At 31.4% G+C, this 22546-nt stretch overlaps 2 protein-coding genes across 2 annotated transcripts in view; both read right to left on the bottom strand.

The window, feature by feature from the left end:
- Positions 1–2448: 2448 nt before the first annotated feature.
- LOC124357886 lies at positions 2449–14899 on the bottom strand. The gene is made up of 2 exons (XM_046809975.1): positions 14438–14899; positions 2449–4110 (listed from the first exon to the last, which is right to left on the bottom strand). Exon 2 carries the CDS (start codon positions 3974–3976, stop codon positions 2483–2485), a length of 1494 nt encoding a protein of 497 aa, XP_046665931.1. The 5' UTR covers positions 3977–4110; positions 14438–14899; the 3' UTR covers positions 2449–2482.
- A 2970-nt stretch (positions 14900–17869) lies between these two features.
- LOC124357885 (platelet-derived growth factor subunit A) overlaps positions 17870–22546 on the bottom strand; it is a 50763-nt gene continuing 46086 nt past the window's right edge. Inside the window, exon 7 of the mRNA XM_046809974.1 lies at positions 17870–22193. Coding sequence (XP_046665930.1) covers positions 22079–22193 — 115 coding nt within the window. The 3' untranslated portion in view covers positions 17870–22078. The remainder of the gene's footprint in view (positions 22194–22546) is intronic.

Raw genomic sequence — 22546 nt, 5'->3', positions numbered from 1 at the left:
TATATTCCATATTTTATGCACACTGTATTCAATTCCGTTTATTAGGAATGTGTGGAGAAACCTGTATGCATTATTCAACTATTATTATTCATATATTCAATCTGGTTGTTTCCAAATCTCTCTCAAAGCTTTTCTTTTCTAGAAAACCACAAGGCCACCCTCTTTGTAACTGTTGATAACATATTTCTATCCCATCCTCAAGATTCCAGATCTTTATTGGTCATTAACACATTCAACAACCCAATAGCCTTTTTCAAGTTACTAAAATATTCTAAACTAAAACTAAAATTTAAAAAATTCAGATTTTACCTACTCAATCCAGCCTACCGGTAAATATGTAGATCTATGTAATTAATAACAGCAATAACCAAACAACCTACATATATATATATATATATATATATATATATATATATATATATATATATATATATATATATATATATATATATATACATACAATAATAACTAAATAACTATTAACATATTTAACATGGATAAAATTTTAATACTCAACAATAGCAGAACTGATAAATACATTGAGAGACAAAATTAAAATAATTAATATTGTATTATCACAATTAAAGAATTCATGCACACAATAAAATATATTAACTTTTAACCAGTACTTTAAAACTGTTTTAACCCTTTCAGTGCTATGGAACGATATATCGTTTATCGACTATTTCCTTAAGAGTGCTAAGGCACGATATATCGTTTCTCGACTTATTCCCGAAAAGTGCTAAGACACGATATATCGTTGTTCCGTTTTTTTTTCTTTCGTAACGCTGTTTAGCGTAATATTTTTATTATTATGTCTACTTGGATGAACGGAGGTCAATGAAACACGTGAAAAAAGTATTGTTTAATGTTATTGGCGTATGATACTAAATTCATACATATTGTATAAATTGAACACTACCCATGGAAGAATGGAAAGGGCTGACTACATGATGGACATAATTGAAGATCTTTCAAACGAATATCTTGTAACAAAATGTGTCCCTGCAAACATTGTGGGTGGGGGAGATGGCCCACAGAATGGTTTTGGACTGAGGAAACTTCCTGAAAAGAAGGAAAAAGTTTGCAAGTGCTGCTCTGGAACCAACCACCCAGAAAGAAAAGTCCGAAGATCCCGAACCGTGTGTGTGCGTTGTGGGGCTGGGGTACATGCAGAGTGCCTTGTAAAGCATGTTTGCAAATAAAAAAATGAAAACCAACTGTACATAGTGTAAATATGTTTTAAAATATACAATAATTAGTGCTATTTAGTTTTTATAAGACAGTGTGTTTTGTGCCAGACAGCAAGTAGCCACTCCTTTTAGCCACCAGACTTGAAAACGATCAGGTAATAAAATTATATTTTTTTTTATAACTATTGTAAAAATAATCTAATTTATATGAAGTTTTCAGGACCTATTTATCATAAAGTATACTTTTAGGAAACAATGCATTTGATATTAATATTTTTTATTTTTTGTATTTTTTACAGGCTCAAAATCAGAAAAAATATATGAGCATAAGATTTATGTATATATACATGTATATAATTATTTTTAAAATTTGGCTAAATATTTTTTTAGGTAGGCAGTACTATATTACACAAAACAAATCAAATTTCAAGTTATTTTCTTGTATAATAAGTAAAATATGATTTTTTAAGTAAAAGCATGCAAAATTGCCATTTTTACCCTAGCACTTTTGGGATAGATCATATAAAAAATTTTAGCACTTCTAGAAAAAATTCAGAAAAAATGGCCAGCACCGAAAGGGTTAAATTGGACTAAAGATACTGACCTAGAGTGTAATGGTAACTTATTAAACAATTTCATTTTCATAAAAAGATTACTGCATTTTGTTTCGGTAAATTTAACTCGTAAGAGTTTTAACAAATGCTTTTTCTAGTAGGATGATCATGAATATCCTGTCTAGTTATAAAATTTTCAAGTTGTTCCTTTACACTTAAGTAGAATGTGTACATATTAGAAATAGTCATTATTTTTTAGTTCTCTAAAAATTGGAACACAGGTCTCTCTTTTTGAAAAATTGTTCATTCCCATTTCAATACTTTTACTGCACCACTACTATTCCCCCATAGAGTTATACAGTAACTTAGGTGTAAGTGGAGAAATGCTTAATAGGAGGCTAGAAGCTTATCCATAGCTATACAATGTTTCAATGTACAAAGAGATGGACTATGCTAGATCACTTTTTACACAATTGATCTATGTGATGTTCCCAACATAGTTTGCTGTCTGACTTTTACTCAATGAACCAATTTGATTTTAATGTTGGACAGTTCTTAAAGATCTTATGCAGTTATGAATTCTGACTAGCTTTACTATCACATTTTCATTGGAGATTTAAATGAGACCATGTCTCTATGTAGACACATGTGTATACAGACTCACTATCATCAACTACATTCAATACAATAACATCACACTATAGTGAGTTTACACAAATTTATTGGTCAAGACTATTATTCACATTCAAAATCTAACAAACTTACTTCCTTCTCGCCTGTAAAATGTACAATTACTTTATTTGGATACACTGATTCACTAAACAGAAACCTACATGAGTCAATTTTATCTAAATGCCCCAGGTTCCAGAGTTTTGAGCCCGAATCAACGTCCCAGATACTTACTAACGCACATTCCTTCTGAGAAAAATCGAAAGGGTCAAGCATATCATACAACAATAGAAACTTCGGCTCAACGTACCCAAGAGTTAATGTATTTGTGTTGGTATCGAAGCTTCTAGCACGTATGTTCTCCAAATCAGTTATATCAAGTACATAAATTGTATTCCTAACTTTGAGGATGACCCTGGAGAGTGTTAACCAAAACTCACGATATATATAATGATTATAGGCGTGTGCGATGTCCAACTTAGCTAAGAACTTGCCATTGGTATTGTATACAGATAATTGAGACAATCTATTATATGAACACACGGAGTGATAGATGGCAACCGTATCCCCCTTCATGATACACCAAATATCACCACTCTCTATGCGAGCCACCACATTGACAAACTTCATCTCATCCAAACTAAACAAACTTATTTCACACAATTTATATCGATGAGAAGTCGTACTGACCAGAAATCGTCTGGAGTCACTATCAAACAGCAATAAACTACCTTCGAAGTCTGTAGTGATGACAATGCCAGTTGATGATGACATGTAATCAACAAATGAGTGCTGAAAAATACTTTGTGTTGCTACTTTTTCACCTGAATCACAGTCCCAAATGTGAACATAAGTGTGCAGGAGATCTGTGATACTTTCACAGTAACCGATTAAGAAATTATCAACAATAATGAATCGTTGACTGCTAACATACTCATTTATAAACACATTATCTTTAGGTAAGATAGTGTCTTCATTGAATTTGAACCTATACTGAAGCACGAGCTCATTTTCTGGAGGTTTAAACTCAAAAATCTGTATATAATCTGAAATGTGTGTTAAAAGTTTATTCTTAATAGGCACTATACCAAACTGATCTTTTTCGTCAAGTTTACAATGAAAGTCTGGGATTTCATCTATTTTCCAAACTGATATACCATCATCATAATTGGAATATAGTAACCAATAATTTCCAAAGTTATCAACAAAATAAACTAAATAACTTAACATTGACAGACACATATCAGTCTTTTTCTTTGTAAATCGTCCCTTACTCCAGTTATCCCAAAGCAACTTTTGACGATCATAACTTTTCTTCCAAAAACATACCTCTTCATAGTCTTTGTTGCCTCTAGACCCTAAAGTAGATCCTGATGCTTTGAAATATTTTTCAGGATAAACACAGTATTTTCTCCAAATCCTGTTTAAGTTGAAAACACTCTTCCAACCTCTACAGACTCTGAAACAGGCATCAAGATCGTCACTGGATAAATAACTTGCGATTATTTCAATTATTTCTGTAGGTAGATCTTGCATGGACACAGCAAATGTAGACTCCATTACAAGGGTGTAAATTTATTCTTGGAAGAATTACAAAGCCATCATGTCCAGGGGTTTTACAGATGACAAGTAGGTTGATGAAATGACATTCAACAACAAAAGATTGAAATTTGCTCACTGTTTGTCAGTCCAACCTGAAACAGAAATGTAGCAGGATGAGATATCCATAAAATATTTATAAACAAATCTTCAAATAATTTCCGTACCTTAGTTGAATTAACTTGTCTTAATTATCTTTACCAAATAATTTATTTTAACTATTGATTGAATTTCAGGATGTCGGAGTCTATTTAATAGACACTGTTTGTCGCCGTATGTCGTTATTCAGATGTGTCGAATTAATTATTTGCCTCCCATTGGTAACTCCATGTGTCGAAGCTCAAACATGGATGTGTCGGATGTAGATCGTCTTGTTCATTTAATATCCCCCAAGGTTGGTTGTCATATGTAGAAAGTCTGGATATGGGTTATAAGAATAGCAACCACACATGTTCTTGTGAAATAAGTTCTGATATAGGCCAGGTTTGTCAATGTTATAAATCATCACACGTTACATGTAACATGGGAAGATATTCAGATGTGTGGGTTAAATTTAACTGACCAAATTCGTTAACATAATAATATGTAGTTTAAAAAACTAGCCATGTGGTATTTTGTAGGTGGTCATGGACGTGTGTGTTTAGTGTGTGTCAATCTATAAAGACCTAGCACAGTCTCGATATTCTAGCATACTCACCACCATCAATATATACTTTGGGGTTTTTAAAGTTATCCGCAATTAGTTTATATTATATTTATTCACGTACAAATCATAAGCACGTGTTATTCAAACACACCAGTTTTGAATATTTTTCGAAAGTTACCATTTATCACAAATAGAATTTAGATATTAATATCTGTACACAATTTGTAACGTTAGATCACTAATTGTAAAGCTTATTCAATACTTTCACAAGAAGAGTGAGAGAAATTGTTCCTATAATATAATGACCAAATAAAGAAAGGGAAGAATTAACACTCGTAGTGATGGATGGGGTTGACAGTACCGGAAGTGGCAAGTCTAGCCTCCAACCCAAACTACAACGTTTAAATTTAATGTTTGTTAATACCACTTATAAATTATGGACTTTTTTTAGCTACCTGTTATAATTAAATAATTTAAATTTAGTCTAATGTAAAGTTGACTTATCTTTTTCTTAATTAATAATTTTAATCTTACATGTAATTAGGCGCTTACAATGGACGATTGTATTTCCATTTACTGATCTTGCCGCTAAATATTTGAAAATTTGAATTTGAATCAAACTCAAATCAAATATTTTTTATTGCTGTGACAATAGTACATTTTACGGCAAAAGTCAATTCATAAGGATCTCCTAAAATTTCAGTTATTCATACTACAATACACATTCATACATATAATCTTTACAATTATGCCTTTTTCATTCATCGCCAATGCAACCCACTTAAAACAGCAGGGTCAGACTGCTCTTTACAGTTGGTTAAAATCAACGGAGTTTGAAATTAACTCAGACATTTCAGCTCTGGCTAATACCTCGGATCTGTGCCCCGTATTCGGTAAATCATGAGAAATTGTTCACCCGGAATGGGATTTTCTTCCACAAACCACAAAACAAATGACAATATTGAATAATGTTCATTAAAACAACTAAGTTCTAATTGCTGCTTAATACAAGGAAAACCATGTCAAAGGGTGCACAGCTATATTCAACCAAGTCAACCTCGCTAATGAAGTTGGTAGTATCCTCTCAGAAATGCGCAGTATTGAAAGCTTGTACGTGAAATGGCAGGTATAAAAATCTGTATAGGCAAGAAGGAAACCTTATATGTGCTTGGTGTTTATAGACCTCCCTCTGCCTCACTTGAAGATGCTTTCGCGCAGATGATTTGTGCACTGGAGGAGATGCCAAACAACAACTGTGTAACCTGTATTCTACGTGACCTAAATGTTTATAGCTTGACAAAATCGAGAGAGAAAACAATGCAGTAATTGAAATGCTTGCCACTTTAAAAATCACAAGGATTCTTCTTCTGTTTCAACCTCAACCACTGCTACTTCAATATATGTACTGTAGTATGCACCAATTTGAACTTGGACAAAATTAACATTAGCGTTGTTCATACGTCTCTCTCAGATCACACTGAACAGGTCTGCAAGCTCAAAATAAATTGTAAAATCAAAAAAGCCTACTTGCATGACTAAAAGGCATTTTAACCTTAATCGGCTCTCAAACCTATCTTTTGTGTATTGAATTCCTGGGAAAAAAAGTACTACCGATATCACCTACAGTAGAAGAGAAATACTAAATATTCAATAATATACTTAAAACAGTACTAGACATGCCATGGTTCTTTAAACAAATCAAGCAAAAAAACCAGAAGATATAAAGCACAGACATAGGAAAACTATGAATAGACTTCATAAAAACTAATGAAAAATACATAATCAGCAAAAGCGAAGAAGACAGAAATGTAGCCTTTCAAAAGTAGAAAGAATATGATATGAAGTGCGAGAATTCAGTAATACAAAAACAAAAATTTAACAAAAACCTGTGACAGAGCCCAACAGAGAGAGCAGCTGCCAGTCTCTGATACGGCACCAACTAATACAAAGACAATTTTAAAAGGTACTGAACATGACTCTATAAATAAGAATAACAACCTGGTAGGGAACGACACTAGAAAATGCAGACAAACTTTTGGCAGCACTCCACCACTAAACAGTTTTAAAAGGTCACAAAATGAAAGTTACGAAGTTTTTCGAAAAGCACATAGACTTCTGCAAGAACCAACTAAAAAACAGGACCAACTACTGCAACAACCTAAAGCCTTCTCTTCCTCTGGACAGACTTAAGGACCAAGTCTGACCAAGGAAAAACATCAACATTGAAACAAAATAATTTTTTAGACAAAACACATCCCAAATCAAAGCGTTACAGAACAATAGTATTCATGCCCACAACAATACATACTTAAGTAATAAAATGCTTTCCATACTACACCACAACACTGATAGGATTTCTAACAAAATCGAGCAAATGAATGCACTCCTTGACACTACAACCCCTGATATACTAATCGTAACTGAACATGGTCAAAGGAAAGGAGTTTTGGAAAACACAAGACTAATTTATTACCTAGTTACAGAATACAGCAGAAATATTTTTCTAAAAGGAGGTGTAGCCTTATACACAAAAGAAGCACTTCGGAGTCACATTGAAGCAATCAGTGTTTACGATCTGTGTATTGAACTTGTGTGAAGTAGCGGTAATAAGAATTAAACAAGGAAAAACTGACACCTACATTATAGGAGTATATAGAAATCAAGGCAATCTGGCTCAAAGCCTTGAAGTCATAGCACAGACCCTAGAAAAAATACAAACAGGGACACATAACACCATCCTCATGGCTGACATAAACATAGACTGTCTGGATAAAAAGAACGACTACAGTCATATGGAAGACATCCTAAAAAGTCATAATATGGTGAGACTTGACTTACCGCCTACCAGAATTACACAAACTTCCAGAAACTCTATAGATTGTGTCTGCACCAACCTTCAGCCAGAAGACCTACATGTTCAGATAATAAATACTGGGATTTCAGACCACACAGGCCAGCTATGCCCAATAATAGAGGAATTGTGTACCACCTCGCACATCTAAAACCACGGAACGCAGACATATGAATATTAGAAACCACCTAAGACTGAAATCACGACTTGATATACTTCAGTGCAATATAGACGAAATTAAACCTGATATCATAGCACTTACGGAACATAATATGTCAGATGCTGAATTAATTCTTTTAAATATACCAAACTACTTTAAATCCTCTCATTTTGCAAGATGCTTAAGCACTGGAGGTAGTGTTGTCATTCTGGTACACAGAAATTTGACTTCAAAAAGGGTCACTTTACTGGCAATCCAGTCATTATTAATTGAAAAAGAATTTGAATGTTGTGTTTCGGAGATTAGAATAGATAATTAATCATTCACACTTGCTTGTGTTTACAGGAGCCCTAAACATTGTTATGAGGACTCCTTTTCGGCTAAGTTTGAGTTATTATTGGAGATATTAAATAACAAGTATGAAAATGTAATTATAACTGGTGATCTAAATATAAATGTTCCAAATGTGGATAGTTCCATATATAAACCGTTTGTTAATATTCTTAGGGTTTATAATATGATTTACACTGTAGATTTTCCAACAAGATCTTCAAATAAGTCACAAACAGCAATAGATAACTTCATAACTAATATAAAACAAGAGTATTTAAATACATATGGAATTATAACTCAATTGTCTGATCATGATGCACAGTTGCTGGAAAATTTTGGAATTTTTGGATTCTTAAAACAAATCAAAAGAATCTTGTTTTAAGAAAATTAACTAGAAAATTCACAGCTAATAATTATAATGTGTTTTTAAGACAATTGTCTCAGTTAAATTGGTGTGAAGTTTTCCAGGCATCTGTAATTCGTAAATATGATGTTTTTAGCACTTTGTTTTGTTACTACTTTGATGTAAACTTTCCTAAAGTATTTATCTCTAAACAATTAATGGAAAGTAATAAATGGGCATCTGAAGAGCTAAAATGTAGGAGAAAAGAAATAGTTAAATTAGAGCATGAATTTAGAATTACTAAAAATAATAATATTAAATCAACCATTAAAAATATGAAAAAAGAGTTGAACCAGTCTATTGCCTTGCAAAAGAAGAGTTATTATGATAGTAAAATTTCTAAAGCTACTTTAAAAATACTACCTAAGCTACCTTTTAACTACTTGGAATTTAATTAATTATGAAGTCGGTAAACAGAAGCTTTCAATATCAAACACATCACTTGCAGTGGACAGTAAAATATGGACAGACCCAACCTTGGTTGCTAATATTTTTAATAATTTTGTTGTTGAAGCAGTTGATAGCTTAATACTTCCAAGCATTTCCTCCACAAACCATGAAAGCAATATTGAATTTCAGCACTCAAACCAAATTTCAACTACTTTTAAATTTAAACCAGTAAATGAAGTTGACTTAAAAAGCATAATTTCATAATTTGAAAACAAATATTTGTCAGAATTTGATGAAATTTCAATTATTGTTCTAAAGCAGTCTTGTCCACTAATATTAAAACCCTTAATACATTTGGTTAATTCTTGGTTAATTCTTCTTTGATATCAGGAATTTTTCCAGATAAGCTCAAAATAGCTAAAGTAATTCCTATTTTTTAAAAGGGAGATCCAAATGATCCTGCCTGTTATAGGCCAGTGTCTCTCCTCCCAGTTTTATCAAAAATATATGAAAAAGTTGTTTATAACCAACTTTTAAATTATCTGGAATCTAACAATTTCTTAAACAGTCAACAGCACGGTTTTCGATCTGGGCGATCTACAATTACCGCAGGTATCGAGTTTATTGATTCAATAATCAATTCAGTGGATGAGGGAGAACACGTGATTGGAGTATTTCTGGACTTGACCAGAGCATTTGACAGTGTGTCACATTGTAAATTAATAAGTACTCTTAAAATGTTGGGTGTTATGGGAAAGGAACTTGCGTGGTTTAGTTCTTACCTTCAAAATAGGATGCAATATGATGAAATAGAGCATGTTTCAAACAGTACTCGGTATTGTTTTAAAAACAAATTCAATTCAAAACTATGAACAGTAAAGCATGGAGTCCCACAAGGATCAATATTAGGTCCACTTCTTTTTCTTTGTTATATAAATCAGTTGCCTTTATTGGTTGGAGAAAGCTCTGCAGTCTGTTTATATGCTGATGACACAAATGTGGTTATCTCAGGAAAAAGTGTTGAAAGTGTTGAGATGTCCGCTTTTATAGGTCTCTCAATAATAAAAGACTTCTTGATAAGTAAAATCCTTTTATTAAGCTCAAACAAATAAAATTTTATCCCTTTTTCCACAAAACAAGCTCTAAACAGGGTTCAACCCAATATTTTCATTGAGGAAGAAAAATTGTTAAATGCTTACAGCACATAATTTTTAGGATTGATTATAGATAAAAACTTAAGTTGGAATGAACATGTGGACTAAGTTTTAAATAAAATGTCCAGTGGTCTATATGCACTGAGACGATTGGCTAAGGTTTGCAGTGTAGAACCTTTAAAATCAGTTTATTATGCTCTTATAAATTCCCACATTGCTTACGGTATAGCTATTTATGGAGCTACCACATCACATAATTTATACAAAATTCTAGTTAAACAAAAGCACGCTATTAGAATTATAAAGAGATTAAAGAGAAGAGATTCAGTTAAGCATATTTTTAGGGAACTCCAAATATTTACTGTCTACAATCTATACATATTTGAAACTATAAATTACGTTATACATTTCTGCAATCTTGCCTTAACAGAAGGAAAATATAAGTATAATACACGGTTCAATATATCTAATGATTCTCATCACTTGGAATTTTATAAAAAGAAAACCTCGTACATGGGGAAAAAAGTTTCTAAATCATTTATCGATTGAGTTGAAAACTAACTACAACACTAATAATTTCAAAACTAAACAAAGAATATCTACTAAATAAACCTATATATTCATTCCAAGAATTTTTTGAAAGGGCTAATTGACTGGTTTTGCTCAACATGTCTATATGTATTTACGTATGTATGTGTCTGTGTATATGTATTTATGTATGTATGTGTCTGTGTATATGTATTTATGTATGTATGTGTCTGTTTATATGTATAAGATAACTATTTATTACCATAACTTATTATGAATGAATGTTTATTCCAGCAACTGTACATAAAATACACTTAAAAATTATAATAGTAATCCTAGTACTAATGCTTATGTTGGTTAATATTTTATAAGTTGATGTTAGATAATTTTTTTATTAACTATAATTTTCTTGATGTGACTCTATTCATTGTACATTCTGTGCATTTGTTTTATGAATAAAGAATTTCTGAATCTGAATCTGAATCTGGCCTACATGACTGGGCAGACGTGTACAGTTCCATTGAGATAAATGACACCTATAACAAGTTTCTTCAAATGCTAACTCACACACTCAATGAAACCTGCCCTTTAGTCAGATCGAGAATGACTCAGAGACCAAATAAACCAGTACTAAATGACCCCTTAACAATTCACCTAAAAGAAATGCTAGTTAAGGCTCAAAACCAATACAATGCCTCAGGTAGAGAAGAGCATAAAAGAAATGCATCACAAATAAAAAAGAATATGTCCTAAGATTACGACAATTGAGACAGCAAGCTGCAAAACACATTATAGCTGAAGCTGACAATAAGACTAAAGGGTTATAAACTCTGAAAGGAAGTAAAAAGAACAGCCCAACCTACCCATCGAATTAGACCTTCAAGATACCTCTACCTCAGACCCGACAAAGATGGCAGACTGCCTCAATGGTTTTTTTCATGAACACAACTGAAGACACAATAAAAAGAAATGGACAGATTATCAATCAATTGCAGGAATGCCCTAGCAGAGCTGGCAATGAATAACAGAGTAACACTCGGTTGGGTACCGGGTCATGAAGGTATTCATGGGAATGAAAAAGCGAACATCCTCGCCAAAAAGGGAGCAGAATCCACATTGGTGGAGCCTGAGCCAGGTTGTGAGATAGCCTTCTCCAACATTAAAGCTCTGGTTAAAGATTAGGAAAAGAGGATAAGACACAATAATTGGAGTAGAGCCTCAGGATTAAGACTATCCAAATTGTTTATCTCTCGTTACGCTAAAGGGTGGACAGCTCTCCTAGACCAGAATAAGGAGGATATAACACTGATGTTAGGAATGTTGACAGGACATGGCCCTCTGAGGAAGCACCTTATGAAGATAGGGCTTAGTCAGAGTAACGAATGTAGACTCTGTGGAGAGGAGGAGGAGTCAGCGGAGCACATTTCTTAGATTGTCCTGCCATCGTAGAGACTTGGAAAAGATACCTGGGAACATATCTCCTCAGCCCCAGAACATTAGAGAACAAGAGCCCTTAAATCTGATTGGTTTTTGCAAAAGCCTTGGTCTTTGAGGGCACAAAATTAAAGCAAGGGAGGTGCAAAGGCAGTAGCGTAGCCAGAAATTCAACAAACGATTTTTTTGTATCATTACACTGTAGACGAGTATATAATTATCGGAAAAAAAATCAATTTCGGTCGGAAATAAAATACACTTGAAAAACTCTAATGATTAGAACTTCAACTACTTTGAACTTCAGTTATTGAGGTAAACGTGGTATTTTTTATTGAGTTAGGACGACTTTTGTTATCATTAAAATGTACTCGACTCTATATATAGTTATCGAGAAAAAAAATCACTTTTGGTCGGTAAATACCGAAGAAATGCTCTCTACAGATTCAAGTTTTGACGATTTTGGATTTCACTGGTTGAGTGGTTGAGGTAAAGTGGTACTTATAATTATGTTAGGACATTGATTTTAGATATTAATCCAACGCCGATTAATAAATATATAATTATCGAGAAAAAAAACTAAAATAATCACTTCCGATCGGAATATATTAAGGAAAATGAAATAATACCTTAGTCAGTGAAATCCAAAGTAGTCGGAACTTCTTATCAGTTGAGTTTTTCCTGTGTATTATCCGACCGGAAGTGATTTTTTCAATTTTTCTTCGATAATTATATAGGTATTAGTCGGCATTCAATTGATGCCTAAAATCAATGTTCTAACATAATTCTAAGTACCACTTTTATCTCAATGACTCAACCAGTGAAATCCAAAATCCTCAAAATCTAAATCAGTAGAGCTTTTCCTCGGTATTTTCCGACCAGAAGTGATTTTATTGTTTTGTTTCTCAATATTTATATATATATATATACATATATATATATATATATATATATAACTCGACGTTGAATTAATACCTAAAATAAATGTCCTAACATAGTTATAGTTTTACCTCAACCAATGAAATCCAAAATCGTCAAAACTTGAATCTGTAGACTTTTTCTTCACACAAATACTGAAAAGAACATGGAAATTTTAGATATTGAAAGGAAAGGAGAGAAATTAAACACAAAAGAAGAATTACATATTTATCTAAATTATAATAAAGATCCTAATAACATTTTAAATAGTAATCTAAAAAATAAGAAAAATCCAATTTTTGAAAAAATTTGAAATATTAAATACAGATTACTAATAAAAACATTACAACTGTGTCATTTAAATTTAACATATGTTTAAAAGGTCCACATGTGTATATCTAATTGTTTATTATTTATTTAGAGGTTAATGTACACTGATGATGGTTAAAACCGAAACACGTGTATGTCAATAAAAAGATTTTTAAAATGGTTTTAGTTACTTTTCATTACATTAACTTAATCAAAATATATAAAATTGATAATTATATCTTAATAAAAATATATTTCTTGTGGGATGTTTTTCTTTTATCACCAGAAGTGCGGGATGGCGCCATACAAGCCTGCATTGATGGCCAGGGGCATTTATAATCGGTACTTTCCCAACCTCAAATCATGTCCCAGATCGTCCAGCTGTTCCAGCGTCAGATCATATTGGGCAAAAGAAAAACATCTCTCGAGATATGCTGCTGCTAGCTAAATTCAAGCTCAGAATCACATTAGTGCTCATAAATTTTGACCTTTAATTTTTAATATGTATGTATGGCCTATAACAAATAGTAGATAGGGGCAGAATAGCCGACATTACTTCATTTCAGTAAGCAGAAAACAAGAACTGATCAACATAATAACAAGCAATTTTTACAGTACAGTAAGTGAAATGAAGTCTGTTCTTTCTAATAATGTAGTTTTTGTAGGTCTTCAGTGAAAAATTATGGCCCCCGGATAGATAATACCAAAGTACCTCCTTTTGTTTTGATAAAGTTTTCCTGTAGAATTCTCATATTCAGAAGCAAACAAATAGTGAAAGAATAGGTTTCCCCTGACTGTAGTTTCCCCAGTACCTAGTTGGTAATCATGGCTGGGATTCTATTATTTTGATAACTTTTATCCTGTTTATAAGAAAGCATGTTATTGAACTGATCATAAGTAAAACAATCTCATCAGTCTAATTCAAAGTAAATAAAAATTATTTGTGTTGACTATAACAATTGTACACTGTTGGTTTGGTTTATTGTTAATAAGAATAAGTAAAACTACAGTAAATGATAATGCATGCTGTTATAATGTAATTAATATTGTATTAGTAATCTGTAATGTCATTGTATTTCATGTATACCGTTGCATAATAAATTACTAATTATTAAAACAATACCATATTTCATTAGTTCAAATAAAATTATTAAATTTAATTAAGTTATGACAATACATTGTACTAGACTCATTACTGACTCAGTCTTACTTCAGCAACAGTCAAAACAGCATTTATCCGCTTCCGGTATCTACATTATTTACTATTCTCTGTTGGCAGTTTTTCTTACTATTTATTACCTGACGTATTCTGTGGATTGTCTCTGCTGGTCATCCACGAATAGAGACATATACAAGTATAGCGAACATTTTGATCACAATATACTTTTTACGATCTTACATATTCCTAACCTCAAAACACCATATTTGCAACGTGCTACATTATGGGAGATATATCAGGATTGAAATGACGTTATATATATATTGTTTTTTATTACGTTTTGCTGTATGGTGTGTTTACTAATCTTCCGATACAGGTTGTCGTCTGCTAACTATTTTCTGTTTTACAATATAATATTTGGATTACAAGTTCTCAATTTCCTTATATTTAATTAATTTACAGTAAAATTCGAGAAACCCTTCATTATTCAACACTCCATTACTGTTGATGTTACTAACAAAACTAGCTAGTTATTACTGAATTAATATTACAGGCTGTTGACAGAGTAAAATCGTACCGTATCTGTTTTCAAGAGGCACGTTTATTGTTTATCCTAAAGACTTTCATTAATCTTATTTCAACTATAATACTTCTTACAAAGAAAGAATTACTAAGACTGGAGTAAATGGTTCACATCTCAGTAAAACATGGGTGGTAACTGAACAATTTATTCAGAGACAGGCCTAAGATCACTGTATGAATAGTTATAAATAGAATTTAAAAAATAATATTTATTACCCAAGCGTACTTCCTGTTATAGAATTATTGCGTGTAATTTTATCACAAATCAGACAAGGGAAATAGTCTCTTCATTAAGGATGAAATTCACTACGCTGAGTTGCCTCCCCTTTGTTCTAAGTCAACTTTCTCTGTTTTTTTTCACCCACTCAGTTATGCCTTGCATAATATGGTGAATTCTCTTTGGTTTTACTTTCCATTGTGGAGGAGATGTTTTCCCTTCACTCAAACCACTTTATACTCCACTGCAGAAGAACTTACTACTCAATGAATAACACTTCTCAATTTGAAGATGCCTACTCAAAGGTTTCATGGCTCAAATTTCACTAACATTTGGGAGGGGAGATTAAAAAAATAAAATATAAGAATCTAGAAACAGAGGTAGAAATAAAACGTGTTGTACTTTAATTATTATTTTTTGGGAGAGACCACAACTATTATTTTCATATTATATTTATATGTTGTTTGTTTCATTCAGCCACCTCTCCTCCCCCCCCCCGACTTTAAGCCACCTTAATTTTAACTCTAAATGCTCGATAGAAAGAGATTTTAACTATGTTTAAATAAAAAAACAATTGGCCCCCTTATTCTAGGCTAAGCTGATACAATAAATGGATAACAATTTTTACAATACCATTTTTAAATAAACTTTAATATTTTAAATACACTTTTATGAGAATATAAATATACTTATTAATGCATCAATGTGAAATTTTTAGTACAAAGTATACTTTTCGGGATAAATAAAATTGTATTCTGACCTAACTTTGTTTTTTTATATACGGTAATAAAAAAAATCAAACCCTTGACCTCTACGACCATCTTTCAATAAATGGTTGTATTGAATATTAATAGATGTATCTACCACTAAATATTATTAATTGTATCCAAAATTTGCACCAAATTGCTCCAAGTTATTAATAAATTGTCAAATGGTAAAGATCAGGTTTGATTAATAATAAATTCGTAATAGGTGATTAATTAGAAGGAACATTTTTGAGTAGATAATTAAATATTTGATATTTAAACAGCTAAAGTTCATTTAATCTATCACAGTGAAATAAACTCATTTAAATAGGTAACATTTGTTGTTAAATAACTACTAACACAAATATCAAGGTTGACCCAACTGCATCGACTTATTATTAAATGCAAATAATACAAAGTAGTCTAGATATCACATGAAGAAGCCGAATCGTAAACAAATAAATAGCAAATAAAGAAATACGTCTAGAATAATTAGGAACGTCATGAATTTGCTCCTTAAATGTCTCCCATATGCTCCGCCCTTAATCAAAATTAGAACATTGTGCGTATCATATCTCTTGCGTTGTTGTTTACAGACACAGTGCGAAGTTGAAAGAGAACAATCACGTGATTCCTATTGCGCGTAACATTTGAAACTTCTTACCCTTTATTATAAGCCTATTACAATATATAATTTCAACGGTAAAGCTGTACTAAATACAAAATATTATCAGCTTATTTTAAAAGAGTTTTGAATTATTAAGTGCATACTCATAAACACTGTCACTAATTTATGCAACATAATATAAATCTTTAAATTACAATGATATTATTCCTCTGATAGAACATTTCTTCAGAAAAGTTATCTTCATTTTCACACTTATTCAAGACAACACCTTTCATTCATTTCTTTTTACACACAATCATGTTTAGTTTAATATATTTTTTATTAACTTCTAGAGAAATATATTTTAAAACTATTTCTGATAATTTTTACATGAATTTATAAACAAATTTGTTTCAATTCTAACTGCACTGTCATTTTTATATTTAAAATTTTCAAAAATGATAATCCTTTTAATTGTTGGTAATTTTAAAATTACATTTGAAATTCATTTTTAATTTGGGTGTTCTATATAATATTCAATTTGCGTGTAACAAATGTGTAAATACCAGTCTGTAAAATCAAACTTCACTTTGAAATTCAAATCCTTTGTCCATAAAAGATTAAGAACTTTGTAATTAATTCTTTTTGAATATTTTGTTATATCTTTAGTTATTTTAAACATATTTTTCTATTTTTACTTACCTTGATTAAACACAATTTGGACATCTATATGTGGCATTTCACTAATATTTAAATTCATATTTTCTTCTGAATAACTGCCTAGTTTTACCATTGGGATAGCCAAAAATAAGCTACGGTATCTATAAAGTTAAATATTTTGCTTTTATTTTGTAATATTAGAAAAGTTAATTTCTTGCGCTTTAATCTTTCTCATTCTCATTGAACTCTTTATAATGATATTATTGGAATTTATTTAATATTTTTCAATAAATGTTTTTACATTTTGCAGTGATTCTATATAAACTATACAAATTTTAACAACTTAAAACTTATACTTTCCATTTAGGACAGTAAATTAATTATTTTCTATTCATCACTAAACATTCTTTTATAATAAAGAGCTTATTGTAATAGTTTTAATAGTTGCAAATTGTTTGATAAAAAGTCTACAACTTGTAATAGTTCTATTGATGAAATAGCAGAAAAACTAGTGCAATCAAATGAAATGAAAATAGCAATATGAGAACGGAAAGATGGACAATCCAATGATCTCAACTTTCATACATAAGCACAAAAATGTAACAAAGAAAAGAGTGCAGCTTCTTCAAGCATTGCTGGGGTTTAATATGAATAGCTAGGCAACTGTAATATTACTCAGACACAATTTCAACACTGCTGATACAGCCATCAGATGGACTTGGTAGGCTTATTAGGGTAAAGAATAATAAAGTAGGCAACAAATCTGGATTGTTTTTATTTTAAAATAAAGAATTTGTATTTTTACAATAAATCACATTAAAGTTTTAGTAACAATAAATAATATTTACAGTAATATCACATCGTTTAACAATGGTCAAAATGTGGATTTAAAACTTTGAACATAACATACTCTCATTGGTAAGATAATTACCAAATGCATGTTTTACATGTCATTGTAAGAATATAAGTACGATACTAAAAAAGGTTTATATACAAAGGGAAACCATTACACTTGAGAGGTGTCAACGGTGGTTTGCGTGTGTCACTACCAACTTACACCTTGTCCCGAGGTCTGTCATTGGTTCACAATAATTGTCAACATGAATTATTCACTGCTCATATGTTCAAGTTATCAGTATTTTTGTTTGCAAATACTCAAAATCGAAACAAATATTTAGTTTAAAGATTAATGATTATGTTTACTACAATATTTTTAATATGCAGTAGGGAAGTTTACCAAAGTTATAGAAAAAATATAATGGTAAAGAATGTCTTATTCCAATAGGCGATGTTAAGGCCGAGAAGCCCTCTCTAAAACTAAAACTGGGGACCAACGTCTAATGTGCAAACCACTTCCAATGGCCGGGTAGGTGGGCTGCTTGCAAGGACAGGATCGATTAGTGGTCACCCATCCACAAGCAGCAGCCATGTTCGACGTTGCGATAACCGCCGTACCCGCTACACTACGCCATTGGCTAAGTTGTAAGGCTCTTTAAATTATACCTCATGCTTTTCTTTTGCTTATGTAAAATTTTTCTGAAAATATCTCTTAAATAATCTAAAAAGCAGTTGCCACCTAAATGTGTATACAAAGACGAACACGTCATGTGTAAGTAGGTTGAACATCGTTTAAGTAAATATGGAGTATTCGGATAGAAGAATAGAGATTTTGACAAAACGATTTTTTAATCTATTTCAATACCAAACATCCATCAATGGAAAGATGTCACTTAACCTTTTTATTATGTCTACCTAAAACTAAAAAATTGAAACAAAATTGATATGGATTTTATATGGAGACAGAACAAAATTTGCACATACTTTACACAGATGTCAGTGATGGGTTTAACTATTAGTTGAATGGTCTAAGGTTGTCCACCAGCTGTTTATAATAGAGGAACAGAGTTATAATCATTGGAACAAAAATGGTATACTTTGTTCTTAAACATTTGTAAAAATCATCTTGATTTTTGTTCACTTAGAACTGGAAGAAGAGAGAAACCCTCTGATTGCACTTGTAAGAATCTTTGCGTTTGAAAAGGATATTCAAGATGGGTAGTATCAGGAATAGGGCCACCTCCTATTGAGATCCACGAGAGATAGTGGGGACCATATCTCGGTCATATCAAAATGTAAGAAGGGGAGGCACGTTTAGACTTGGAACAATCTTGAACACTAAGGTAACTCCATTACAACAATAATCCACTGTAAACTATCTATCAACTTTTTCCCACAATGTCTGGACATTTGCGGTTAGTGATGTGCTATCGCACCTGGAAATCCATGGGGTTGCCCAAAAGTGACACTGTGAAGGTTCGACTGGAAAGTACAAGAAGTGAACACATCTATGGAGATCTTTCATCTTATTCCAAAATGAAAGATTACATTCGGTGGGAGATGTGCATGTAAAAATGTATGCCAGAAATAGTGAGCTACCAACTCCTGTGCAAGCCCTAAGTGTGGCAAACGCTTGCACATGTGCTCATTGAGCTCAGAGCGAGGTGTTACATATTACAGTGGGTTTTGTAACACTACGATGAGAGTACTAGAAGTTTTTTTTATCAAGGTTATTTTGATTCCATAACATCTCTTGGAGGAACTGATAGCAATTTTCGGCCATATTGGATTATTTTTTTACATTTAGCACTCATAATAAATTAAATTCAAACAATTTTATAATTATTTTAAGAATTTTGGAATAATTTGTCAAGTATGATTTGCATTGGAATCCAAATAACTTTTATCATTTTAATGGACTGCTTTTAGATTCATTTAAACCACTTCCTCGAAGCTTTGATTTTATGCCTTAATCCACAAAGTACCCAATCAATGAGTTGCCATAGAAAAATATACACCAATAAATTCTGACTGTCTTTTGAACCAAGATGGTTATAGAGATGGTTTTGGGAGCTTCCAAGAAATAACCTTCTTTGACTATTTGAAAAGAGTACAACTATGCATTGCTTTTTGATTTACTGATTGATTGAAAAGATAAATAAATCCACAGTAGGCCTGTAAAATCCTTCTCTGTCACTAAAACACACTAGATCAATTCTGTGGTGTTGTAAGAAGATGGGGTTTCCAATGAAATTCTCATCTTACTATCCATTTCTGCTGTAACAAATAAGAATGAAACATCTTTTAATTCGGGTTTGACTGCAGCTATTATTTGAAAAGGATAAAAAAATCGGAGCAATTTTGAACAAATTGTGTAGTCCTGAAAAAGAGACCAAATTGAAATATATACTTAAAGTATTCACAAAATTTCAATATCTTTTAGTTTTTGTTCTGTTTTTCAAACCACCTTCTTCTAATTGTTGTCACTTCTTAGTATCTGACTATGTGTTTCTGTTAACTTTTTAACAATGTGAACATCAAAAAGTAAGTTTTGATTTTTGCACATTATGTAAAACACACAAATCTGTGGCAAATATTTCAATTTGTAAAATCTAGTCTTCATTAAACTGCAGTTAAGAATAGTTACAAATACATAATCCAGAGACAGCTTAGCTATTAAATTATGATAATAATATTGCAAAATACAACAATAATACATGTATGAAGTCTTGTATACATTTGAAATTATAACTATGTTCAGTTCAAAGCTAATACACAAGATTCATTACTACTTCCCAAATTATATACACAGCTACTAAATTACGTGATGTAATATTGTATAGTTCTTCAAAGAAATTTTACAGAAAAAATATATAATACACATATATAATATCTGTAGCTTATTTACAACGCCTGTGAATTTTCTACACTGAATATCACAGTAACTATATTAAAAATAAATATATTAATATTTATAGACTACGATACATAGGCTCATTGGAATGTAAAAATTGTATTTAACACTTTTGGAAAAGATCGAGATGTTAAAGAGCTCGAGAGAGAAAAATATATTCTCGTTTTTAACCCCACTAGTTCTAAAAATGTGTCTGCACAAATATTTTACTCTCGAACTTTTTATAGGCTGAGGTCAAAAAATATGTGTTAATATTGCAGGGTTTATACACATTATTAAAACCTTGTATCAATATTGGTGGTAAACGTCCTCAAATTTTGAAATTTGTACCACATTACAGTAGTATAGTTTAATTTCAAAAACCTGATTAGATATAGTTTGTAGTAAAGGAGTGTATAAAAATATACGTAATCTTCTTTATCTGAATAAAAACTAAATTAAAGCCTTCTAACAATAAAAATGTTATTCCTTTTTCTTTATACTAGGTGTCCCAGTTGTCTTTAAACTTCAATGGTTGAGACTTTTCAACTATTCTTTGGGATATGAAATAACAATACCTCAGAAAATGTTAATTTTCTAAACAACTGGTTAATTGTTAGAGGACAAAAATCAAGATGGCCATCAGAAAAATAAAGTGAATTTCTACAAAAAATATACAAACAAAAATAGAATATGCAATGGGAAACTACCTATTATAGAGTACAGGTTCAACACAAAATAAAAATGAGAGTTAACTATAACATATGGCAATGGAATGCACTAATTTATCTTAGGCTGGAAGAATAATAATATTAATATAAATGGAATGATAGTGAAGTTTCTAAAGTAATAACAGTAAATGTGCAATGAAGCAGAATCTTTCTGTTCTAATTGATCTATAAAAGGATTTTTATGCATTTCATAATTAAACGGTCATTAGAATACTTTATATGCTTGTAATAATAATGGGATGTTTAACTCAATCTTAGACTATGTACATTAAAATATAAACATGAATAAATAAAGTGCAATAATTCTATTGTTCTTAACCTCAAAATACGTAACTAAGTTAAATATTAAAATTGGTGGCACGATAAATATGTTTGTATTTTTCACAAATACAATTCGAGACGTTCATCATGATAAAGTTTAATTTCTTTTTAAATATTTATAAAAATGGTAAGTCTTTTGGGATTTGGTGAAACTTTTTTAAAATTACGGATTAAAACTAAACTAAACTTAACCGATTGTATATAATGGCCCTCTCAAACGAGGAGAGAAATCTTTCGTGAAGTTCTCAGGATTGTTGTAGCCGAGCCGTTTTAGCACAATCTCGTCAGGTAGGGGCTCACAGCTGAAAATAAAAGATTAATTATTGACAGTCATTAATACATTTTTATATCGTATTAATTCACGAAAATGTAATATTTGACAAGTACAGGTATGTAGCTTATTGTATAGCTATGGTAGATAGTTTAACTCCTAGAGTATAAAGTTGGAAAGTGAGCAGTTCTTAGAGTCATCTTCAAGAACCGTGAGATATCTATCTGATAACTAAAATGTTTAAAATGATAAAAGAGAAAATTTAACTTATTTTGCTAACAAAAATAACCGTCGCAAATGCTACAACAATATTTAAACAAAGAAAAGATCTGAAAATATTATTATAGAGCTGATTGTTTTTTCAGTACCCACTGTAGGTTCAAC

The sequence above is a fragment of the Homalodisca vitripennis genome, chromosome 3 (genome assembly GCF_021130785.1).
Source record: "Homalodisca vitripennis isolate AUS2020 chromosome 3, UT_GWSS_2.1, whole genome shotgun sequence".
Taxonomy (NCBI): domain Eukaryota; kingdom Metazoa; phylum Arthropoda; class Insecta; order Hemiptera; family Cicadellidae; genus Homalodisca; species Homalodisca vitripennis.
Note: the sequence above shows the minus strand (reverse complement) of the source record. Positions and strands in the feature narration are given on the sequence as shown.

What these genes read in the sequence shown, in the direction of transcription:
- LOC124357886 (XM_046809975.1), bottom strand. Translation starts at nt 3,976, where the DNA reads ATGGAGTCTACATTTGCTGTGTCCATGCAAGATCTACCTACAGAAATA.